The sequence below is a fragment of the Pseudonaja textilis genome, chromosome 6 (assembly GCF_049901715.1).
Source record: "Pseudonaja textilis isolate UNSWEBS1 chromosome 6, rPseTex1.2, whole genome shotgun sequence".
Classification (NCBI taxonomy): Eukaryota; Metazoa; Chordata; class Lepidosauria; order Squamata; family Elapidae; genus Pseudonaja; species Pseudonaja textilis.
In genome coordinates this window covers 56975860-56997020 of record NC_141995.1, presented here as the reverse complement: position 1 = coordinate 56997020, position 21161 = coordinate 56975860, and the positions used below count along the sequence as shown (strand labels likewise).

The window sequence follows — 21161 nt, the reverse complement described above, 5'->3', positions numbered from 1 at the left end:
ACCCAAACTAAGCCCTAATTAAGATCCTGCCCACTCCAAAGCGCACAGGTAAAAATTAAGCTAGGGTGGTGATGGGTGTGTGTGGAGCTGCCCTACCACTTACCTTTGGGCAGTTTTAGCCAGGCCACACACGCCCCGACACCTGCCTTACCGGCCCATTTCTTCTGCAGCCAGCAAGGTTGGCAAGGCTTTCCTGAAGGCCTCTGGAGCCGAGAACAAATCTCTGGATCGATCCTGAGCTCTGTTATAGGCTGCAGAAGCCTTCAGGAGAGGCAGAAGAAGTTCTTGAAGGCCTCTGACAGCGAAAAGGAAGCCAGGGGCGATGCACGCAAGTGAGGTTAGTCATTGGATGAGATCCTCCGAAAATAAGACCCGGTGTCTTTTTTGGTGGCAAAAAAAGACAGGGTCTTATTTTGGGGGAAACACCAACCCCTTTCCTTCCTCCCCCGTCCAGTTCAGTCTTGTCTTGGTCTTTTCTATGGAAAGTGCTGACTCCTCTGCAGGGAAGCCTATTGCTGACATCACCTCCCACCCCTTCTCCAGTTCACATTCCATCCCAAAATAATCAAACATATCCTTAGTTAAACAAGAAAGAAAGGGGGGGAAAAAAAGAATTAATCTCCATTAAGCCACAACAGGTAACAGCATCTAGTCAACCGGCTGAACCTTCTTCTCCCTTCTATAAAAATGTATACGGGGATAAGCACGTAATAAATGGATAGGAGACCACTAGGAAATCCCAGGGCTGTAGGATAGACTGGGACGTTTAAAACACATTCCTGAAAAGAAACAAAGGCAATCCAGTTCCACAGTGTTGCCATGCTCAGTAAATCCAAAGACAACTTAAGAGAGTCTACTTTTTCTTTAAAAAAATTAAGCCGATTTAATTCAGTGGAACGTCCTATGTACACGTTCAGCGGGTGTGTCTACCTTTTTAATGAAGCATACCTTTATTTAAACTAAATAAAAGTGCCTTGAATGCCTAACACACAAATTAATCCTTCCTTTATTACCCCACCCAATTAATGAGCGCCTATAATTTTTAGATTAACACAGAACTGCGGTTTTGGTTTCAAACCATTATGATAGCTCAGGATGGGACGATGATATGAAGTAAAGACAATTGCTGAGTACATAAACAGTGCCAGCAATATTTATTACTGGCAATAAAATTGCCTCCAACCATGATACTAAGGGGTCAAAGAAGGGGAATCTCAAAGAATAATTTAATCAAGTTGAGTTCATTCAGGCACGTGAAAAAATAGAGACTAAAATTAGTGGTAAGGTTTTCCTCCTGCTGGGAAGAACTTCACAAGAATTCTTCCTTTATGGATAGTGTCACCACTTATCAGGGGCCTAATTATAGAATGTCCCATATCAAACACTAATAATCAAAGACTAATAAACATTTGTCTATCTGCTCCATATCAAAACTGGGTTGCAGCAAATGTGATAGTTTCACTGGCTTCATTTCTAGGACTCAAAACAGAAGGAAACAGGTCTACATCTTTGTGAGGTTCAAACATTAGCATAATATGATAACTAAGAGAAATATCTGTAATTCTCTTCAATGCAATATAGTCAAGATCTAGTGTTCCTCTGGTTTAGAGAAGACTTGCTTTGTGGTAATAAACAACTTTGAAAATGAAGTGATTTGCTACATTTCACCTTCATTAAAAGAAAAGCTAAGTGGAATCTGACCGTTTAGTGTGTGGTTAGGAAACTATGAGGAAATTACAGGACTGTAGACTAAGCTTGGAAGTAAAAAAAAAAATGTCCTCGAGGAAGTAATGGCCAACAACTTCTGAGCTCTTTTCAAACAAAACTATGTGGATGAATAAATGTAGTCACCAGAACTCCAGTGACAGTTTAATTCCACCTTAGTTTCACAGAGAAGTGGAGATTCTGAGATCCGATGTTGGGAATAAAATAGAGTAGTGGTTCTCAGTGCTTTTCTTCACCGCCGACCCCCTTTTGTGCAGGTGTGGGATGCAAAATTTTTAACAACCTGTTCTGTGGGCGTGGCTTGGGTGGTGGGTGTGGCTTGGTGGTCATGTTATTGGCTGGGTGTGGCCAACTCAATATCACTCACATCGAGGCACATATCTCCTTGCCTGGCCTCTCATGACTGTGGGGATGCTGCAACATAAGTGTGAAAAATGGTCATAAGTCACTTTTTTCAGTGCCATTGTAACTTTGAATGGTCACTCCACACAAGCAAAGTACCAGCAAAAGAGGGAAAGAAAACTCTGGAGAGACTCCTGAGACAGGAAGTCTAGTCCTGCCAAGAATGTAATAAGGGTTAATGGAGAGGCATTTTCTGTAAGCAACACCAGAATGTTTCCTTCCTGCCTTCCTTACAGGATTAGGCCAGTAGTTTCTTCTAACAACCGGTTCTCCGAACTGCTTAGAAAGTTAACCGGTTCTAGTGAATAGGTGCAAACTGGTAGAATCCCACCTCTGCTTTTGTGGCCACGGAGCATGGCCACGGGCCCCCCAAGACTTAACTCAAGATTTAAATCATAATATTTCTTCATGGACCCTGTGACAACCGTGTGGCCCTCTCCACGGACCACCGGTTGAGAACTGCAACAGGGAATCAGACTTCTTGGGCAATACCTGTCAGAACAGATTGTGTCCTCAGCACTTCAGCTGGACGTCAGTTTGAGGGGTTGGATCATCTAGCCCAGTGAGATGGCTAACCTTTCCGTCCTCGCGTGCTAAAAGCGCGTGCCAACACCCATAAGGCAATGCAGTGGGGGAGCCATGCCCCCTGTGCATGCGCACGCACCCCCCCACGTGTGCCTTTTCTGTACATCTGCACATGACCCTCCCCTGCACGCCCGTACTTTTCTATGCATACATGTGCATCTCCTGCGCCTCCCCTCCACATATGCGTGGCAGCTACCTGGCGATTAGCTGGCGGGCGGCGGGCATGCATGTACGGTGGACCTGTTCCGGGGTGATGGCTTGCGTGACGGCGAAGTGCCATGGGTTCGCCATCAAGGATCTAGGCTTTCATGGGACTGAAAGTTGCTTGAATTTACAAGGGGAAGAAAAACCTAGGGGGTGTTCATCTTCATGGCTTTCTGCAAGTTTTGTCAGAATCATCGTGGTTTTATTTTGCAGGTGGCAGAGAGCCTCTGCACAGCGGAAACCTGTGCCTTGACATGGTACCAACAAGAAAAATTAATTTTATTTGTTGCCCCCAAAGCCGTGTCGAAGAGGCACCTTTTAAAAAAGCTCCAGGAATGTCTCCCTAGCTATGCAATTCCAGATGAGGTTTTGCTGATTGATACTTTGCCATTCACATCCCACGGTAAATATACGTGTGTGTGTGTATGTGTGTGTGTGTATTTTCGTAGTTTTTCACGGATACAGGTATGCAGGTCTTGGTGTGTTCAGGTCTTTCCCCAAGTAAGATTGAGAGTATCTTGGCGACGTTACAACGAGGTCCCACCCTTATATATCCCTACTGTATTTGATTATATTTGTTTCTTAAATTTATAAGCCCCCCCAATTCCATCACAACTCGGAAGTTGTATGGCATGAACTAATTAAGACAGCGACATAAAAACCAGACGAGAACAAACATTACTGAAAGAACACCAGTTCTGCCAGATCAAACATCCCCACAAGGGAGCCATCTGCCACGCTAGCTCATTAATTCAGAGACCGATTGGGTGTTTTCTTCGGCTTCCAAAATGTAAATAACACTTGATTGGAACATCTTGTTACGAAAAAAAGGTTGTTTTTTAGAGCATGGGAAAACCTGAGAGAAGCCAAGTCAGACTGATTATGTGCCATCAAGTCAACGTCGGTTCTTTATACGGATCACATACAGAATTTTTTCTACAGGATGACCTGTTTCTGTGTAGTCCTTCGGAACCTGAAATGCACTGGCAACTACTGTTAATAAATGTCTGTGGCAGTGGTGGGTAACCTTTTTGGGCTCCTGTGCCAAAAATTGTGTGCGTGCTTGCACGCTCACGCTTGTGTGCCAGCACCCAGAAGGCAATGCATGCCCCCTCCACGCCCCCTACGCATGCGCGTGCAATCTCCCCCCCGCCACCCCTTTAACTGCACTACGCCCCGCAGCTGATTTTCGGCGGGTTTGAGGCCTTTTTCGGCCTCCCAAAGGCTTGAGGAAGGCTTCTGCAGGCTTTGTAGGCCGAAAACTAGCCCTGTTTCATTACTTCTGGTATTTTCAGAAAAACAGGAAGTGATGAAACAGGCCGCGTTTTTGGCCTGCAAAGCCCGCAGAAGCCTTCCTCAGGCCTTTGGGAGGCCAATAATGGGCCTCAAACCTGTTGAAAATCAGTTGTGAGGTGCGCACATGCACAGTGAAGTAAGTTTGCCTGCACCTCGCGTGCCAGCACAAATGGCTGTGCCATAAGTTCGCCATCATGGGTCTATGGCAAGGGTCTTCAAACTTTGCAAATTTAAGACTTGTGGACTTCAACTCCCAGAATTCCTGAGCTGACATGACCGGAGGAGGAATTCTGGGAGTTGAAGTCCACAAGTCTTAAAGCTGTCAAGTTTGAAGACCCCTGGTCCATGGAGCTTCTCAGTCATCCAGGTCATGGTTGTCCCAAAGGTGCTTTTTTATCCAAGAAGCAACTGGACTTTCTGGTTTTTCTTTGAAGACGTTCCGCTTCTCATCCAAGAAGCTTCTTCAGCTCTGACTGAAGACGGGTGACTGGTGGGAAATGGAAGGATTTATGCTCCTTGCAGAAAGCTGATCATTTGCATTCTTTTAGAGAGTCATTGAGGCCACTTGGAGGTTTGTCTGTGTCCTCAGAATCACCTGAGTGATGCATATGGGTGTGGAGCTTTTTTGGAACTGTTGATAGGACTGTGTTGTAGAATGGAGATAGATGATGTCGTATCCCTTCCCCTTTGCTGAGAGAGGGCTGTTCAATTTTGACACAGATGGCCTCTTTGACACCTCTTTCAAACCAGCAATCCTCGGACAGAGATCATCTATTTCTTGACTGCTGGTTGGTTTGTTGTGAAAACTGATGGCATAAGATGGACGCTATCCACCATATTCTACAAAAGTACATTGTGATGACCCAGGGTGAGATACAAAATAAAGTCACAAAAACAAGTGAAGCCCTTTTTATTTCTTCAACTTGGCTTCAAAGCTCCAAATATCCTTGACTGGAGACAAAAAAACCTCCCCCACAAACAGTTACGAAAAGGAGGAAATGCCATTTAAACTAAAAATACCTATAAATTATAAATAGCAAAAACAACACAAAACACACTGAAGAAATTAAGGGAACCGGGCAAGATAAGGGCTTGAAGACGGTGATCGGAACACACACTGGGAAGGATGCCAAACTCAGATAGGAACGGACAGACTAGAGATATTTTCACGCTTTGTTTCCAGCACTGGCCCATACATGTCCATCCTTTTAAACAGTTCTCACAGCTGCAGCCCATGAAGAGGATCAAGGCCCTTTCCTCCCCCATAGACCACACCGTTCACGTCTCTCCCTTATCCTCTCCTCCCTGCGTGCCCTAGGATGGAGAGCGGATGGGCCGGGGTCCTCCTCTGACTGCTCAGCCGGCCTCTGCCCTTCCTCAGCCTCCTCCACAACCTCCCGAGCCACACTTCCACTCCCTGTCGGCTGTTCCTCCTCTCCCTCAGAGTTAGTCTCAACCAGGGGCATGACATGCATAGTAACATCTCATTCCTTTGATGACCTGGAGCCCAGTCCATTTGTCTATGTTTGATCCAGGCTGTGGCTTCCTGAATTATATATGAATATTGCATGAAGACATCGAGATGTTCTGAGATTCCCATTTTTCTAGGCACATTCCACACAACTTCACGTGGCTGGCACAGTCCAAGACAAATAAATAACATACTGACTTCTTTGTGTTATCCTTTGGTTTTTCTCAATTTTCTAGGATACATTAGCAATCATGTTGCTTGTTCTTTGACTTATTCTAAAGCCAGCTTGAACATCTGGCATTTTACCGTCCCATTTAGGGCTCCAATCTGTGTTGGGTGACCCTAAGCGGTTTCAATAGTATGTAAGAAGTCCAGCTAGCCTGAATTGATGGTTAATCTGTGTACTGCTGTTGTAACCCGAATCTCACCATTCAGACATGGTGCATTCTATGACGATGTTCTTACTTCTCTTACTCAGACATATCTATATTGTCTATGCGGATATATCTACACTATCAGTGTCTGAACGTGTGATTTGGAATAGTATTGCATTTAGTAGAGTAAATAGTACACATGTGAGTGGAGCAGTGGCCTCGAGGTGGCACTCTCCTCACAATCAGGAGGCTATGAATTCGATCCAAGGTAGAGGCAGATATTTCTCTCCCTGGGCACACTGAGAGTATATCTGCTGAACAAAACTCCATATTGGCAAGAGGAAGGGCATCCAGCCAGTAAACACTCTGCTCCATTCAGTTGCCAAGACTCCACCCGGCAAAGGATTATGGGGTCATTAAAAGATGATGATATGGTACACATATGTGTGTGTCTGTGCGCGCGCTGTAGCTTTACTTTCACTAAAGTCATTTGTGGACTCATACATGCAGTGGAGTGTTAAGTTAAATAAAGATATAGAAATACTTTGCTTTATTATAATAAAAACTTGTTATATTTTTTGCTTTGTGCAAAGGCAAAATTGATGTGTCCAAGCTCAACCAGATTTACAGCAGCCACCTGAATTCTCCAAAAAGTGACAGCAAGCTAAGCGAACAAGAATTATGGGAAGGCTTGCAAAGTCTCTGGCAGGTAATCCATTAAATTGCATTATTCCCATATCCTAAGAATTCTCTTAAGTATCCTTAATTCAGTCATTTGAACAAGGGAGAGAAATTACCTAGATTCAGAATAATGTCAGCTGGTGCTCCGTTCAAAATCCAGGAAAGAAATACTTAGACTCTTGTAATTAGAGAAAATATGTCTTTTACTGGAAGTCAGTGGTAGCAACAAGAAAATTCTGAATCTGGGGAAATAGGCACGCACATCACATATATCAAGGGAGGGAAATGTTCCCAACCACAGCAGTTCAAACAATTCTTCCAATTAAAAGTTGTGAACTACACCATGCGGACATCTCCAGGTGGTGATGATTAGTTGACCTTGGTTTACTCAGATAAAGGGTTGCAGTTGCGCAGAGAAGAGAAAGCTAAGCAGGAATGAGAAATCCTCCCCAGTTTATACAATATTAGTTAGCAACATTTGCAGCTTACATCCCGTACATTTCCCCCTTCCACCCCCCGTTACTCATGGCAGCCAGAAAGAAGCAAAGGAAAAGAGGAAGACCTTGAAGGCTGACAAGGAATGAATATTCTTGGGTCTTTCATTGACTTGGAATCTATGCAATAGCTTTAGAGAAATCATTATATTTTCTTAAAAACTCAGAACTCAGATAATGGCAGGCAATTGTAATGGATAATGCTGTGCCCAATGAGCCACCAATGTTTGCCTCTCTGGGACAAGTTGAAATACGACTTATTTTTTTAATAAAAGCATGACCAAAATAATCAAACAGATCCAGCATTTCTGCATAGATTGAAGATCAGATATTCCAATTTTCTTTTTTATTCACGGCGCCTGTTTCTGATTTATTATAAGTGAGACGACATGTTGAAGATTAACTGCCCTGTCTAATAAGCAAGCACCAGAACTGGATTAAGTTAAACATTGAGTTTCTAATTTTTATGAGCTAGAATCCATATGCAAGTGACAATATCGGTATTCCACTAAGTTGCATCCCTCTATGGTGCTTGCATGTCGTTTCCCTATCTACTGTAAAATTATAAAGTGGCTACTGAACTTGTCGATCAGAAAGATCAGCAGTTCGGTGGTTCGAATCCCTAGGGCCGCGTAATGGAGTGAGCTCCCGTTCCTTGTCCCAGCTTCTGCCAATCTAGCAGTTTGAAAGTATGTAAAAATCCAAGTAGAAAAATAGGGACCACCTTGGGTGGGAAGGTAACAGCGTTCTGTGCACCTTCGGCGTTTAGTCATGCCAGCCAGATGACCACAGAGACGTCTTCGGACAGCACTGGCTCTTCAGCTTTGTAACAGAGATGAGCACCGCCCCCTAGAGCTGGAAATGACTAGCACGTATGTGCGAGGGGAACCTTTACCTTTACAATCCTATATAGAAGTTCCAATCCCTTTTATGTTACTAAGATGTTCAACCTGTAATGCATAAAATTTGATCAGGTGCTGTATCCAGAAATGTCCATGGCAATTAAGCATTAATTAATACAGCTTTGCTCGGATAGTGACTTTATTCATCATTTTATTTTAATACTGTTGCTTCCTTTTTCCCCAGAAGTTTTTATCTGCTTTAAAAGATTAAAAAATAATGTTCTTACCTAGCTTCAAAGAGCTGAAGTCTATAGCTTCTCTTTGTTGCTCTTTGAGTCTGTTTGGTCCTTACCGCTTTGTAGATTACTCACTTGCTTTGCTACTAGGTATGTACTTCTGATATGAGGTAATGTATACACGATAACACTTTGCTTCTTCCTTTCTCTTTCTCTCCCTCTGCCCTCAGTCTATTCTTAATCTTCCAGATGGTTCCAGTTGTATTTTGGAAGAGTCTCAATTCTTGCCAAGTGGCGGGGATTCTTTAAAATTACTACAGCTTCGGGATGAAATTGAACGTATGGTAGGTAGGCCTATTCCTGACTTAGTAGAAATGATTCTCAATCATTCCATTAGTGAGATCTACAAGCATGTCCTAAAATCAGCTTTTCCAAGGGACAACCCAACTGTAAGTGGTTGCAGTGCTGTAAAAAGAAAACTGAGTCACCCTATCGGTGAAGAACCAAACAATAAGCGTGTGGAGCTTACCCCTGAAAATTCCCTGAAAACTGACGTGGCCACCACAGGTTTTATTGCCATAAGTCGAGGAAACCACTTGGTGTCCATCAATGAACCTGTAAAGAACCAGATTGAAGCAGAACAGGCAGAAAAGAATGAAGTGTTGCCAAATAGCGTCACAAATGTGAATATAACAGAAGATTCTTTTGCTGAAGAAAATGGTGATGAAGCAAATCTTGGTGAAATTACCCAAAAGCTGACGCTGAGAGTAAGATGGACCTCGGACCTCGGCAAATGTGTTGATGCCTCTCCGCTTCTTGTAATCCCAGTCCCTGATAAATCATCCGCTCTCGTTTATATCGGATGTCATTCTCACGTGATCCAAGCGATTGGCTTACATTCTGGCAAAGTGAAATGGAGTAGCAGGCTTGCAGGCCGCATTGAATCCTCCGCCTGCGTATCTAAGTGTGGAAACTTCATTGTTGTTGGTAAGTAGGCCGCCTCCTTGGTAATAAGTATCAGTGGAAAATACTAACAAACAGTAACATATTTTGTAACATAAAACGCCATGAGCAGTGTTGCAGGATCTAATCTGGGTCGGTCACCAGAACCAGAGGTTTAGTCTTCCGAGTTTCCGGACCCATCCTCAGCAGAGTGCGTGCTTTGGGCTACTCTGTGTGTGGTATTTATATGGTGCCTGTTGTGTGTGGCTTTTTAGTAGTTGTTTGGGGTGTTGATGGCCGGCTATTAAGTTGTTGGCGGTTGTTTCCAAGCCTTTAGGAAGATGGGCTCCAGCGTGAATTTGAAAGCTGAGAAGACTGGTGACCCAGAGGTGTCTGATTCAGCAGTTCTGGCCAATTCTGGAGAACTGGTAGTAGTTCGGAGAACTGGCAAATCCCACCACTGACCGGCCTCTCCCCTGTCTATTCTCTGCCTCCCGAGTCCTAGCTGATTGACTGGGTCTTCTTTGGTTGCCCTGCACAGGAGAACGGAGCTGTTGTCGGGGATCCACTCCCATTTAAGTCACGAATCTCTAGCTGCATCTCAGAGTTTAAAGAAGATTTATTAGGAGTGAACATGGGTGTAGCCGACTCTTAAGACACATCATTCATTTCACCTTTGACCCTGGTCTTCCCGCGACCCCCTGGATGTATATTCTCCAATGGGACACATTCATAGCCAAGAGTCATCAATCTTGCTCTCCGGTAATAATCTTGCGCGCCAGAAGCTTCAGTCGCCTAGAAATTATCTTAGGAAGCATTTAAGGAATGCACTCCCTTTCTGCTGGCAACTCTAAAAGACTAGAGAAATAGGTTTGACTTGACAGCTGGAAAGCAGGTTAGTGGGGTGGGGAGGGAATGGGGATTTTGCAGTAACCTCCCCCTGCCACACCCGCCAAGCCACACCCACAGAACTGATAGTGAAAAATTTTGAATCCGACCACTGCTGGGTGACCGACCCAGATTGGATCCTGCAACATTATCCCGGGACACCTATATTTGCCTTCATTTGTGAATGAACAGTATTGTAGATTCAACAGTGGTGATTTTATGAACTCGCCTTAATTGTTTGAAGGTTTACAAACTAGTTTAGTGGCTATGATGAGTCATTTTGTCTGCTGCAAATGAAACAAGCGTATACAGTTGTGTGAAAAATATTCTGAGATTGGACCAACTCCTGCAGAGTCAGAAAAGCATCAGTACCAGGGAGCTTCAGAAAAAAGCCAGCTATTGGCAAGATGGTGAGCATATGGTTGCAGTCCAAACTCTGGTCCTTTGGTCTATGGCCATCTTGCCAATTTTCACCACGAGGCCTACAGATACTTCTTGTAATCAAACCTGTTTGTCTTGAACTTGAGAATATTTTCCACATCTCCGATGAGAACACTTTTCCAAAAACTGTTTTCTGTGGCTGTGATTTTATGCAGGTTGTTATAACGGATTGGTATATGTTCTCCAGAACAGTAATGGGGAAGTCCATTGGGCATTTCCCACAGAAGATGCTGTGAAAAGTTCTCCAGCTCTGGATCCTTCCACAGGATTAGTCTTTATTGGATCTCATGACCAGCATATATATGCTTTGGATATATATGTAAGTAAATGTGAGTGTCGAGAGCTAGTTTTATCCAGTTTGGTTAAGGCAGGGGGTCCACAGCTCCCGGTGGTGGCCCAGTACTGGACCATAGCCCTTTTGGAACTGGGCCACACAAGTGGTGGGCATGCACGCGCACAGCTCCATTTGTCCAAGCAGCATACGTACGGGCCCGCCATTTGCAAATGGAGCTCAGAGGTGGCATTCAGCAGTTTCTGACCAGTTCTGGAGAACTGTTAGCGGAAATTTTGAGTAGTTCAGAGAACTGGCAAATACCGCCTCTGACTGGAGATTTTACAGTATTGTTCTGACCCAAACGCTTGTCTAATAAAACCAACACGAACCAAAGGGAACAGAAACCTTTGAATGATTCTTACAAATCCCCAGTTAAGAGGCTGCTACAAACTAATTAACTTTGATAAACACAAGCCTCGCCAAAAACTGTGCAAGGCTGCCAAAAATAACACATAAGGTTACCTAGAAATATTTTACAACACAAGACTCTTCAAATACCAACTAAGATACTGCAGTGTCCATGAGGCTGAGTTTCAAAACGTCTTTGCTTCCTGCAAAGAACGTCCAATTCACAGCTGGTTTTTATCTCTTGAGGGAGGGGCCATTACCTTGCAACCTTACTCCCGAGTCGTCCGTGCTGTTGTAGCTGCTCTTTCCTGCAAGCAGCTCTGCGCTCATGTGCACTTCGCACAGGCTCCTCGGAAACCTCCTCATCGCCCCCACAATCTCTGAAGGCAGCATTGCACTCCCTAATGGTCCTGGCTCCTCATCTGAGTCCTCGCTCTCCTCAGCTGTTGGCACCTGCTGCCGGCTAACTACAAGAAGTATCTTTCCCCTACCATGCCCACCAAGCCACACCCTGGGAGTTGAAGTCCACAAGTCATAAAAAGGGCCATTGTTCCCCACCCCTGCCCTACAGTAAGACCTCTATGTTAACCTTAAATTAAGGTGTGTCACATTGTGAAATGTAAATTTTGTTACTCTTGACAGAAGAAGGAATGTGTTTGGAAGTTGCACAGTGAATCTGGCGGTATATTTTCTTCTCCTCATCTACACCTGTGGCCACATCACTTGTACGTTGGTACTCTGGGAGGACTGCTACTCGCTGTTAATCCTGTACGTAACTTCCTGGTTTTGCATGCATGAAGTTCTAGAATGATTCACTAAAGGCTTTAAAAACTCCGAATAAAGGGGCTACAAAGAAGACGACTTTTGATAATGACATTGCAGTTGCTGTTCTTTTCAAGGTTTTCAAACTACATTAGCATATATTAATTCCAAGTAATTATAGAAATGGCACATGCTAAGGGATGAGAAGCTTAATTATTTTATTTATCAGCTCCTTGTAATGTAATCCTTATGGAATTGTAACCAACTATGTAAAATGGTATAGTATATGCAGAGATGAACACAAGTGAAAATTAGTGAATGATTTCTCACAGGTATTACTGCAGTAGTGAAGAAGCAATCTTCATTATTTAGTATGATTTGGTGTTGTCTTATTTCAAGAATAGGTGCTTTTTCTTTAAAATGGATATGAAATATAGGAAAGCAGAAATGGTAGCTTATCTGATTAAGTTAGCTAGCTATAACAAACTGTCTCTTCCTATGTCTAGAAGGCACAGAGAATGACCTTGAAGGACAGGAAAAAGAATTGTTACCAAGGCCATGGCTAGATAAACAGGGTTTGAGCCCAGACGAGCAAGTAATTTGAGAAAACAGACTCTTCCCTTGCTCATACAAAGATGATGTAAGGGGGAAGAAAACACATTCAGATTTGCAAGATTGTGTAACTGTAGCTTTTACCATAAAAGTAGTCCTGTCCAATATGCATAGTTTTCTATTATTATCTGCCTTGTAAGGTTGACATCGGGGTGCTTCTGAGATTCTGAACTTGTAGGAAAATTATTTCCACTGTTGCTTTTTAGTTAGTTTGTTCGTTTGAGTGTCTTAATTTCCCATTAGTTTAACATTGGGAATATCTTAAGGCAGCTTGTGTTAATTATTTCCTTTTGCAGGTTATGGGGAAAACTGTCTGGAAAACTGTCTGTGGGAAACCTATCTTCTCATCACCCCATTGCGACAAAGATTACGTGTATGTCGGCTGCGTGGATGGAAATTTATACTGCTTTAGTCACTTTGGAGAAAAGGTTAAAATTTATTGTATTATTGAACAGTTGAAACCTCTAAACAGTTCAATCTGGGTTTGTTTGTTTTTTACTATTAACTTTAGATTTGGTTTTTATGTTGCCCATAGAAGTTTTTTTTAAAAAAACATTGCTTCCTAACAACAGTTCCCATTAAGTGCCTGTGAGGAGCCCCAGAATAGGACGGAGAAGCCACAGCATTGTCCCAAACCGGACTTCTCAAATGCAACATTACATCACAACAGATAAGACTCACAGGCTAGTAACCAGAACTGGGCTCTCATACAACACGGACTTTGTACCAGTGGTGGGATTCAAATTTTTTTACTACCAGTTCTGTGGGCGTGGCTTGGTGGGTGTGGGCAGGGGAAAAATATTGTAAAATCTCCATCCCCTCCCCACCCCACTAACCTGCTTTCCCGCTCCATTCTCCTGTGCAAAGTAACAAAAGAAGACCCAGCCAATTAACTGGGACTCAGGAGGCGGGGAATGGATGGGGGCGGGGCCAGTCAGACGTGGCATTTGCCGCTTCTCCGAACTATTCAAAATTTCCGCTACTGGTTCTCCAGAACTGGTCAGAACCTGCTGAATATCCACCTCTTCTTTGTTCCAATCATAGAGTGGGGAAATTTAGGATGGGTTTGAAACTCACTTGAGAAAAGAATAGAGTGAGATTCCTGCTTTTGATTTGCGGTTCCAGAATACCGAAAAGCACAAGACATTATCAATGCAAGCAGAATGGTTGCTTTTCTGGGTTATTTTTCTCATCTGTTGACAATTGATGTAGAAACTCCTGGTGGGAGAAAGGAAAATTGGATCCATTGTTGATAGCGTCTTCATCAAATACTGAATGTTGTGACTGGGTAGACTGAGATTATGAGGAATTGACACCTAGTCATTGTTGCTGCTGTCACACTTTCCTGTTGAGTTCCTTTTTCTATTGTGGTAGCAATCTGATGCAAAGAGCCAACTGATTAGTGCTTGTCTCATTCTTGGTCTCTCTTGATTATACTTCATTTAGCTCCTTCCATTTTCCTTCCTTTCTTCTTCTTCTCTTCATTTCTTTTCACAGCGTCTTCTGCTCTTTCGATTTGACCTTTTTGACCTGCTCTTGGAAAATTCTTCTTTCTCGCTCATTTGTTCTTCCTGCCGATCGTTCGTTGTCGTTTTTTTTTTCCCCAACCATGTAAATAATGCCAAAAAAATGCATTCTTGTGTGTGTGTCTGTCATCTTCCTTTGGGTTTAAACATTTTGCCTCTTTATAACTTTGTAGGTAACTCTCTTATCTGTATCTCGGTCCCGTTTGGGCTCCACTGATAGAGAATGGCTGGTGGTGGTACAATAAATAGTGACACCACACCGATTGAGTGTAGAATGTTACTGGGAAAAAATCCCTGGGAAGGTACCAAAATCTGGACGGAGGAAGCCTTTCCTATGATTTAAAGAAACCCTTTAAATCCCTATATTGGGTAAAGTTACATTTCTTCCATTCTGGTGAAATTCCGTAAAGCTAATAACCCAGTTTGTAAAGGAGTTTACTGTAATTTGAACACCCTTCTGCTGAATTCTGTGGAATTGGGTGGGTTTTGTCCTTTTATAATGACATAACTTTCCTGGAAATGTTGGACCATTCTGTTGTTGTTTTTTTAATGTCACAAAAACCAACCACTTTTCTGCATTTCCCGTGCTAAACATTGGGAGGGTGGAGAACCAGGAACAAATTTCAATCTGCCTTTGAATGAACAGAAAGATGGTTGAGAATCTGGCCTCCAATGCATCTCTTGTTAGTTATCTGGGTTGCTTTCTGTTTAAAAAAGCTCAAATAACGGAATGTTTCTTGGTGTCCTTGTAAGAAAGCTATTCTATGAAGAAACTTCATTATATTTTGGGTTACTTTTTTCTGCATCACTTCCAACAATTACTTAAATGCCCCAAGTTGGCCCAGTCCTTAACTGAATAGGTCAGGGATGGTCATCTCAGTCTCTGCTCTGAAGAAATCTATAGCTCTTCCAAGACTATCTAGTTTTATTTTTTTATCTTAAATACAGATACAGATTAACAGAGTTGGAAGGGACCTTGTAGGTCATCTAGTCCAGCCCTCCGCCCAAGCAAGAGACCCTACACCATTTCTGACAAAGGGCAGTCCAATCTCTTCTTGAAAGTCTCAAGTGATGCAGCCCCCACAACTTCCCACATCTTCTTCAATAAGTTCATATTATTTGCAAATATGGTTGCAGCCCAGATCGTTTATAACTCTAAATCATTTCTCAACCAGCACACTATTTTTTACAGCTGCTTAGCAGACCCCATCTGTTGCCGACTGTAATGAAGGACGTAAGAAGCATTCATTTATTTATCTAGAGTCTGGTTTCAATTTTTTTAAACTTGTTACTAGTTCATCAGAGCACCCAACTTGTTGCTACCTGCTTGTTTTGGTGATATGCAGTCATTCTATCTGAGCTTCTTTTTAGTGTGATTTTTTAAACAGTCATTCTGGAAAGATTTGACCATCTTGATTTTGTTGGAATTTTCTTTTGAAATCAACCGTAATCGCTAGGCTTGGGTTCCTGAGAATTTCTCACTTAGCAAAGTGTTGCAATTGGCTTTGATTGTTAGGATTAAATTCAGAGTCCTTCCTTTGACTTTAGTTCAGTGGTAGATAGTCCTGCAATGCAATGATTGATGTTGTATAAAATGCTGTTGGAGAAATAGGCATTGAGCAAAACTCTCCTAGAGAAATGATTGTCAAAAATCATCTCACAAAGCTGTCTTCATTTTCTGGTATAACCTTGGTATTTTCCCCAGGGAACAATGGTAAAATTCTCCTTCTGCTAAATTACTTGTTGTGACTCATTGAAATATATCCTTTTAAAATGTTCTAGTTTGTTTGGCATGCCCAGTAGGATCATTTCTGACTCTTAACTGAAACAACTTGCTATATTGTATGTTTGGCAGGCCCTCTCGATAAGCAAAAAATATACAAAAATGCAGTGCATTTGCCCGCGTATATTCTATATTGAGATATATAATTGATTGGAAGAATTAGCCCTTTTCTGACATAGTTTGTAAATATCTAAGCCGTAAAGTCAAATGCTTGTATATGCACCATAAACAATTAATACAATGATTCTATCCCACTAACTGAAATTTCAATAACCTGTCTAATTTTTTTATTATTGTCCTACAGGTTTGGGCATTTCCCAGCAGTGGGCCAATCTTTTCATCACCCTGCGTTTCACCTTTTTCCAGAGATGTATTCTTTGGGTCCCATGACTGCTTTATTTATTGCTGTAACAGGGAAGGAAATGTATTGTGGAAGTTTGAAACTACATCAAGAGTTTATGCAACTCCATTTGTTTTCCGTAGTCCTCAGTTGGACAGTAAAACATTTCTGGTGGCAACGTCCACAGATGGCAGACTATGGATCCTGAATGCTAAGACTGGGCTGGCAGAAGGTAGCAGAGACCTTCCAGGGGCGGTTTTCTCTTCTCCTGTAGCCTGGGGATCGACAATTGTTGTCGGATGTAGAAACAATTACCTTTACTGTTTAGATCTGTGTTTATCTAAAGCTAATAAAATTCTGTCACGATAATTTTTTTTTTTTTTAGACTTTTTAATTTTCTACTTGAGAGCCACATGTTTGCCTTAGTGTGAACTTTCTGCTCCAATATGTAGGGGAAGAAAACTAATTTAACACTTGATTTAAAGCATTTTAAAATACTGTGTCAAGACCGTCTATAAATCTGGAAGTTAGCACTCTGTATTGAGTATTAGATCCAAAATGGAATATGATTCTTCTGGAAAACCAGACTGGTGGATATTTATTTATTTACAAATTTAAAATTAAATGTCAACTCATAAAACATTTCTATGCCCGTTGTATCGTTGCCAACAGAAAGGGGAGGGGGCAATGCGTGCCCCCCACGCCCCTGCACATGCATGCACAATCCCACCCGCCCACCACCCCTTATCTGCATTGCGCCTCACAGCTGATTTTTCTGCTGGTTTGAGGCCTTTTTCGGCCTCCCAGAGGCTTGGAAAAAGCCTCTGCAAGGCCTTTCAGGCCAAATAATACGCCCTTTTGGTCACTTCCAGTATTACAGGAAGTGACAAAATGGGCCTATTCAGATTGCAAAGCCTGCAGAGCCTTTCCAAGTCTCTGGGAGGCCGAAAAAGGCCTCAAACCAGCAGAAAAATCAGCTGTGAGGCGTGCGCATGTGCAGTGAGGTAAATTTGCCTGTGGCACGCGTGTTATAGGTTCGCCATCATGGGTATAGGTAGTCCTCGACTTACGGCCACAACTGAGCCCAACATTTCTGTCAGAAGCGAAACATTTTTAAAGTGAATTTTGTCCCATTTTACCATCTTTCTTGTCACGCTTGTTAAAGAGAATCTCTGAGGTTGTTAAGTTAGTAACATGGTTGTTAAGTGAATCTGGTTTTCCCATTGACTTTGCCGGTTGCAAAAGCCAGCAGCCGTCATAAATATGAGTCAGTTGCCAAGGATCTGAATTTTGATCACATGACCGTTGGGGACGCTGCAATGGTCATAATTGTAAAAACGGTCATAAATCACTTTTTTCATGCCATTGCAACTTTGAACGATCAATCAAGGAATTGTTGTAAGTTGAGGACTACCTTTTAAAGGGCGCTTAATAATGCCACATATAGTTGCAATAAATGTGTTTTCTCTCACCACTAATTATCAATGGCTTTCCTAAAAGTTTACTTAAGTCTTTCCCACCGTTATGATTTTTTTTTTAAATGAATCAGTAAGTAAATAAAAAGTATTTTCTATAGAAACACAGCTATTTTTATTTATATAGAACAAGCTTTCAGTGATGGACCATTTACATTAAAATTGTGACGATCAAAAGCTGAAAATAGAAATTCTACTAACATAATAACCCTTAGTCATTGTTAATTTTGCCCTGGTTGTATAATATTCTAAAAACAGTTCTATTCATATATTAATTCAGGCTCTTGTTTTAAGATAACCAGACACATTTAACAAAAGATTCTGAATAAATAAACCTACCAAACTTTCAGCTTATTATAGTTTAATTGGAATTAAAATGATATTAGTGTAAGAAACAATTGCACTTTAAAACATTTGAAAAATTAAAAAAGTACACAAAACCAAATCCACAATTATACATGTTTGTAATTTTATACACCACTGTATGAACAATTGAGGCTAATCGTTCATAACCTCAAGTCATAGTTTCCTTTATCTAGAAAAAGTTATGGCCCAATACCTGTTAGTGGATAGGATAATTCAGTCGCAGTTGATATAAGCTCCATTAATGCCAACAAGGCAAAGTGTATGTTACAAAAAAATAAAATAAAATTGAGACCACAATTGTGCAAAGAGGTTTGATCAGTTTTAAAGTGTTGGAAGTTACTCCAGGTTTATTTGTTTATTAAGAAAGGCTTAAGCAAAGTAACACTTCATTGGTATTTAGTGCAAAAGTTCAAGTTGACTTTATATGAAATGACAATGTTTTTAAAACAGGCTTCTAGAAACGTTTACAAACAAAATATTTCATGTAGCCCAGCTTTGATCCAATTACTGACGCAGAAATCGAGACTGTTAATACAAAACTCCGTTGCACGGTGGGCCAACTTTTGGCCTGCAGGAATGTGTCTGTACGTGCGGAGCGGCAGCGAATGCAATTCACCTGTTGTCTCACCACACCTGTTAGGTAGAGAATGTTAGGAAAAGAACGCTCCATCGCTGTCCAGGAGTCTTTGAACACTGAAGGATAATTAAGGGCTATAAATGTCGATAATGAATACGTTGGGATGGTGGCTGGTCCTGAAAGACCAGAGTAAAATTGGGAGAACAGAGCAGCAGAACTTCCTATGGCCCCTTGACTCTTGCTTTGCTTCCCTGGACTGTATATAGTTTTCATTCACTGTGAATCCTCATGCTTGAAAAAACTGCTATAGAACTATTTACAAGACTATAAGCTCTGCATTAACCACCTCTAGAGTTATTTGGGGAGTTTTGTTTCCCCATATTTCTCATGCAAAATGATACCCACTTCCCTGCAAAATTACCTTATTTTGTGGCGCTTGGCTCTGTCCACCTCACCAATTTCCCCCCCCCTTCCCGTTCCTCTTTTTCTCCAAGTCTATTTCCCCAGTCTAGAAGTGTAATTGAGTTGGAGGAAATTAGAGAGTTGTACACAATTATGATGATGATGATGATGATTTTTTGCAACAGCATGTTGACACCAGTCTATGCACATTAAAATGCTTGTAAATGTCGGCCACCTTCGGGGTAGGGAATTGTGTTAACCTTAGTCACAACACAACTTTACCAAATTTGCATCTGTTTCTCCTATATGTTGTTTGTAACACAATCGGTAGAAGCTGTTCCTGGGATCACCTCGTCGAAGATTGCATTATCTATGATAATGAAATCAGTAAATTGTGGGTGAGCCAGAATTCACCCACCAGAAGAAGTCTGAAATCCAGAAGAAATGCAAACTGTTCTTGAACGGAAGAAGATTGTTTAGTTGCTATAAGGGTGAATAAGGATTAATTTAAATGATGAACACTTCACTCTTTGTGAGAGTGGCAAAAAAGTCATTTTTCACTCTTCAAACCCCCACCTTGGCTCTATCTACTGAGTCACTAGGACATCCTAACTTCATCCTTTCAGCTGTATTTCTAATAGGCATTCCTGATCTCATTTAAGATTGAGTCTTGAAGGAGGTTTATGTCCTGAATTCACTTAAAAGACCAAAGTGACAATGGCTACAAGAATTAACTTTCTTTGGGACAGTTGCTCAGCTATTAAACTTAGCATCTTTGTGCTTCTCCCTAAACACAACAAACATTTTCTCCGGCGCTTTTATGCTTATTTCGTAACTGCATCTGTTTGGTTGTCTTGGACCAAAATTGCAATTTTTGCACTGCTCCTTGAATTAGGGTTTTTCCTGACTCCAGGTACATAGTGTGTGTATGGGTGGGTTTTCGTTGTTTTTGAGGTGGGATTTTCGAATGAGAATGTAATGAATGGTAGGCTGCACTTCTCTGTCTTAAAAGTGATTTCATTCTAAACTGATGTTACAAGGAAGAGAAATAGAAATTCTGCATTCAAATTTTGTTTCAACCATTTTTTATATCCAGCAATCTGATGTTTAGTACAACACAACATTATTTTTGCATATTTACATGTCTAACTAGAAAATATAACTGACTGATAATTTAGGAATACCAATTTTAAAAGGGCATCAATACTCAGGGGGAAAAAGATCACATTTTCCTTACGATTAGCTTTTCAAATCAAAGGCTTTCGTAGCTCAGCTGCAAATCTATAAAACAGCAAAGATTTAGGAGAGTTGTTGCTGTCTTTGTTGCTGTCCTGCTGGCTGGAATTTGGCAGTCCCAATTCAGTTTCCCTCGTTAAACCAATTTCATCATCTTGAATCAGATCTAATTCCAGGACAAAAAGTAATATCTATTAACACAATAGCTACACTTTCACCTAATATCATTAACAGAAACACTCTGCTCATAGTTTGCAAAGGTAATATGCACGCAGTAGCATGGCACAGATGTGGAAGAAGAAATTGCTAATGAAGTTTGGTGAACAGAATGAAGATCCCCAACGTACATGAAGCGTAAAGGGGCTAGATTTTCCACTCTGTTGGCTGCTGCTCTCCAGATGTTGAGATTCAACACATCTAAAAGATAAACTGAAGATGGCTGGATTAGCCTCCTTTAGATAATATGACTAATATGGTGAAAAAGCCAAGATGGTGTCACTGAAGCGCCACTCATTGTTTATGAGTAACAATTGTAGCTGCAACCTGGACATATTTTTTTAACCACACCTTGCAGGTATATCTGGGGATAATTTTGCTTCCGGTCACTTAAAGATATTGCATAAAATTATTTCTTGCACAACAGGAGCAATAGATTTGAGACTGGAAAATCCTTTTTTTTTTTAAACTATATTTTTTCTCTTCGTACACCAATTTTTCTCTTTTTTGTTGTTAGTGCTGGGGTATGTTTTTGTTTTGTTTTTCTGTTTTCTAGTTACCTTTTATAACAAGACTGAAAATCATGATACAGTTCTCTCCAAA

The 21161-nt window shown here is 41.5% G+C and overlaps 2 protein-coding genes across 8 annotated transcripts in view; one reads left to right on the top strand and one right to left on the bottom strand.

Annotated features, from left to right (window-relative positions):
- AASDH (aminoadipate-semialdehyde dehydrogenase) overlaps positions 1-16660 on the top strand; it is a 34191-nt gene extending 17531 nt beyond the window's left edge. For 3 of the 7 annotated variants that reach the window (XM_087936648.1, XM_087936649.1, XM_026699929.2), the window contains 7 exons: positions 3130-3319; positions 6651-6766; positions 8541-9297; positions 10737-10900; positions 11906-12031; positions 12934-13065; positions 16251-16660. In XM_087936648.1, coding sequence (XP_087792774.1) covers positions 3130-3319; positions 6651-6766; positions 8541-9297; positions 10737-10900; positions 11906-12031; positions 12934-13065; positions 16251-16655 — 1890 coding nt within the window. In that variant the 3' untranslated portion in view covers positions 16656-16660. Of the gene's footprint in view, positions 1-3129; positions 3320-6650; positions 6767-8540; positions 9298-10736; positions 10911-11905; positions 12032-12933; positions 13066-16250 lie in introns of all 7 variants that reach the window. The other 4 variants (XM_087936650.1, XM_087936652.1, XM_087936651.1 and 1 more) reach the window with 2 other exon arrangements.
- A 2625-nt stretch (positions 16661-19285) lies between these two features.
- Positions 19286-21161, bottom strand: part of CRACD (capping protein inhibiting regulator of actin dynamics) — a 176263-nt gene continuing 174387 nt past the window's right edge. The window contains exon 12 of the mRNA XM_087936646.1: positions 19286-20508. Within this exon, the coding sequence (XP_087792772.1) occupies positions 20493-20508 (16 nt within the window). The 3' untranslated portion in view covers positions 19286-20492. The remainder of the gene's footprint in view (positions 20509-21161) is intronic.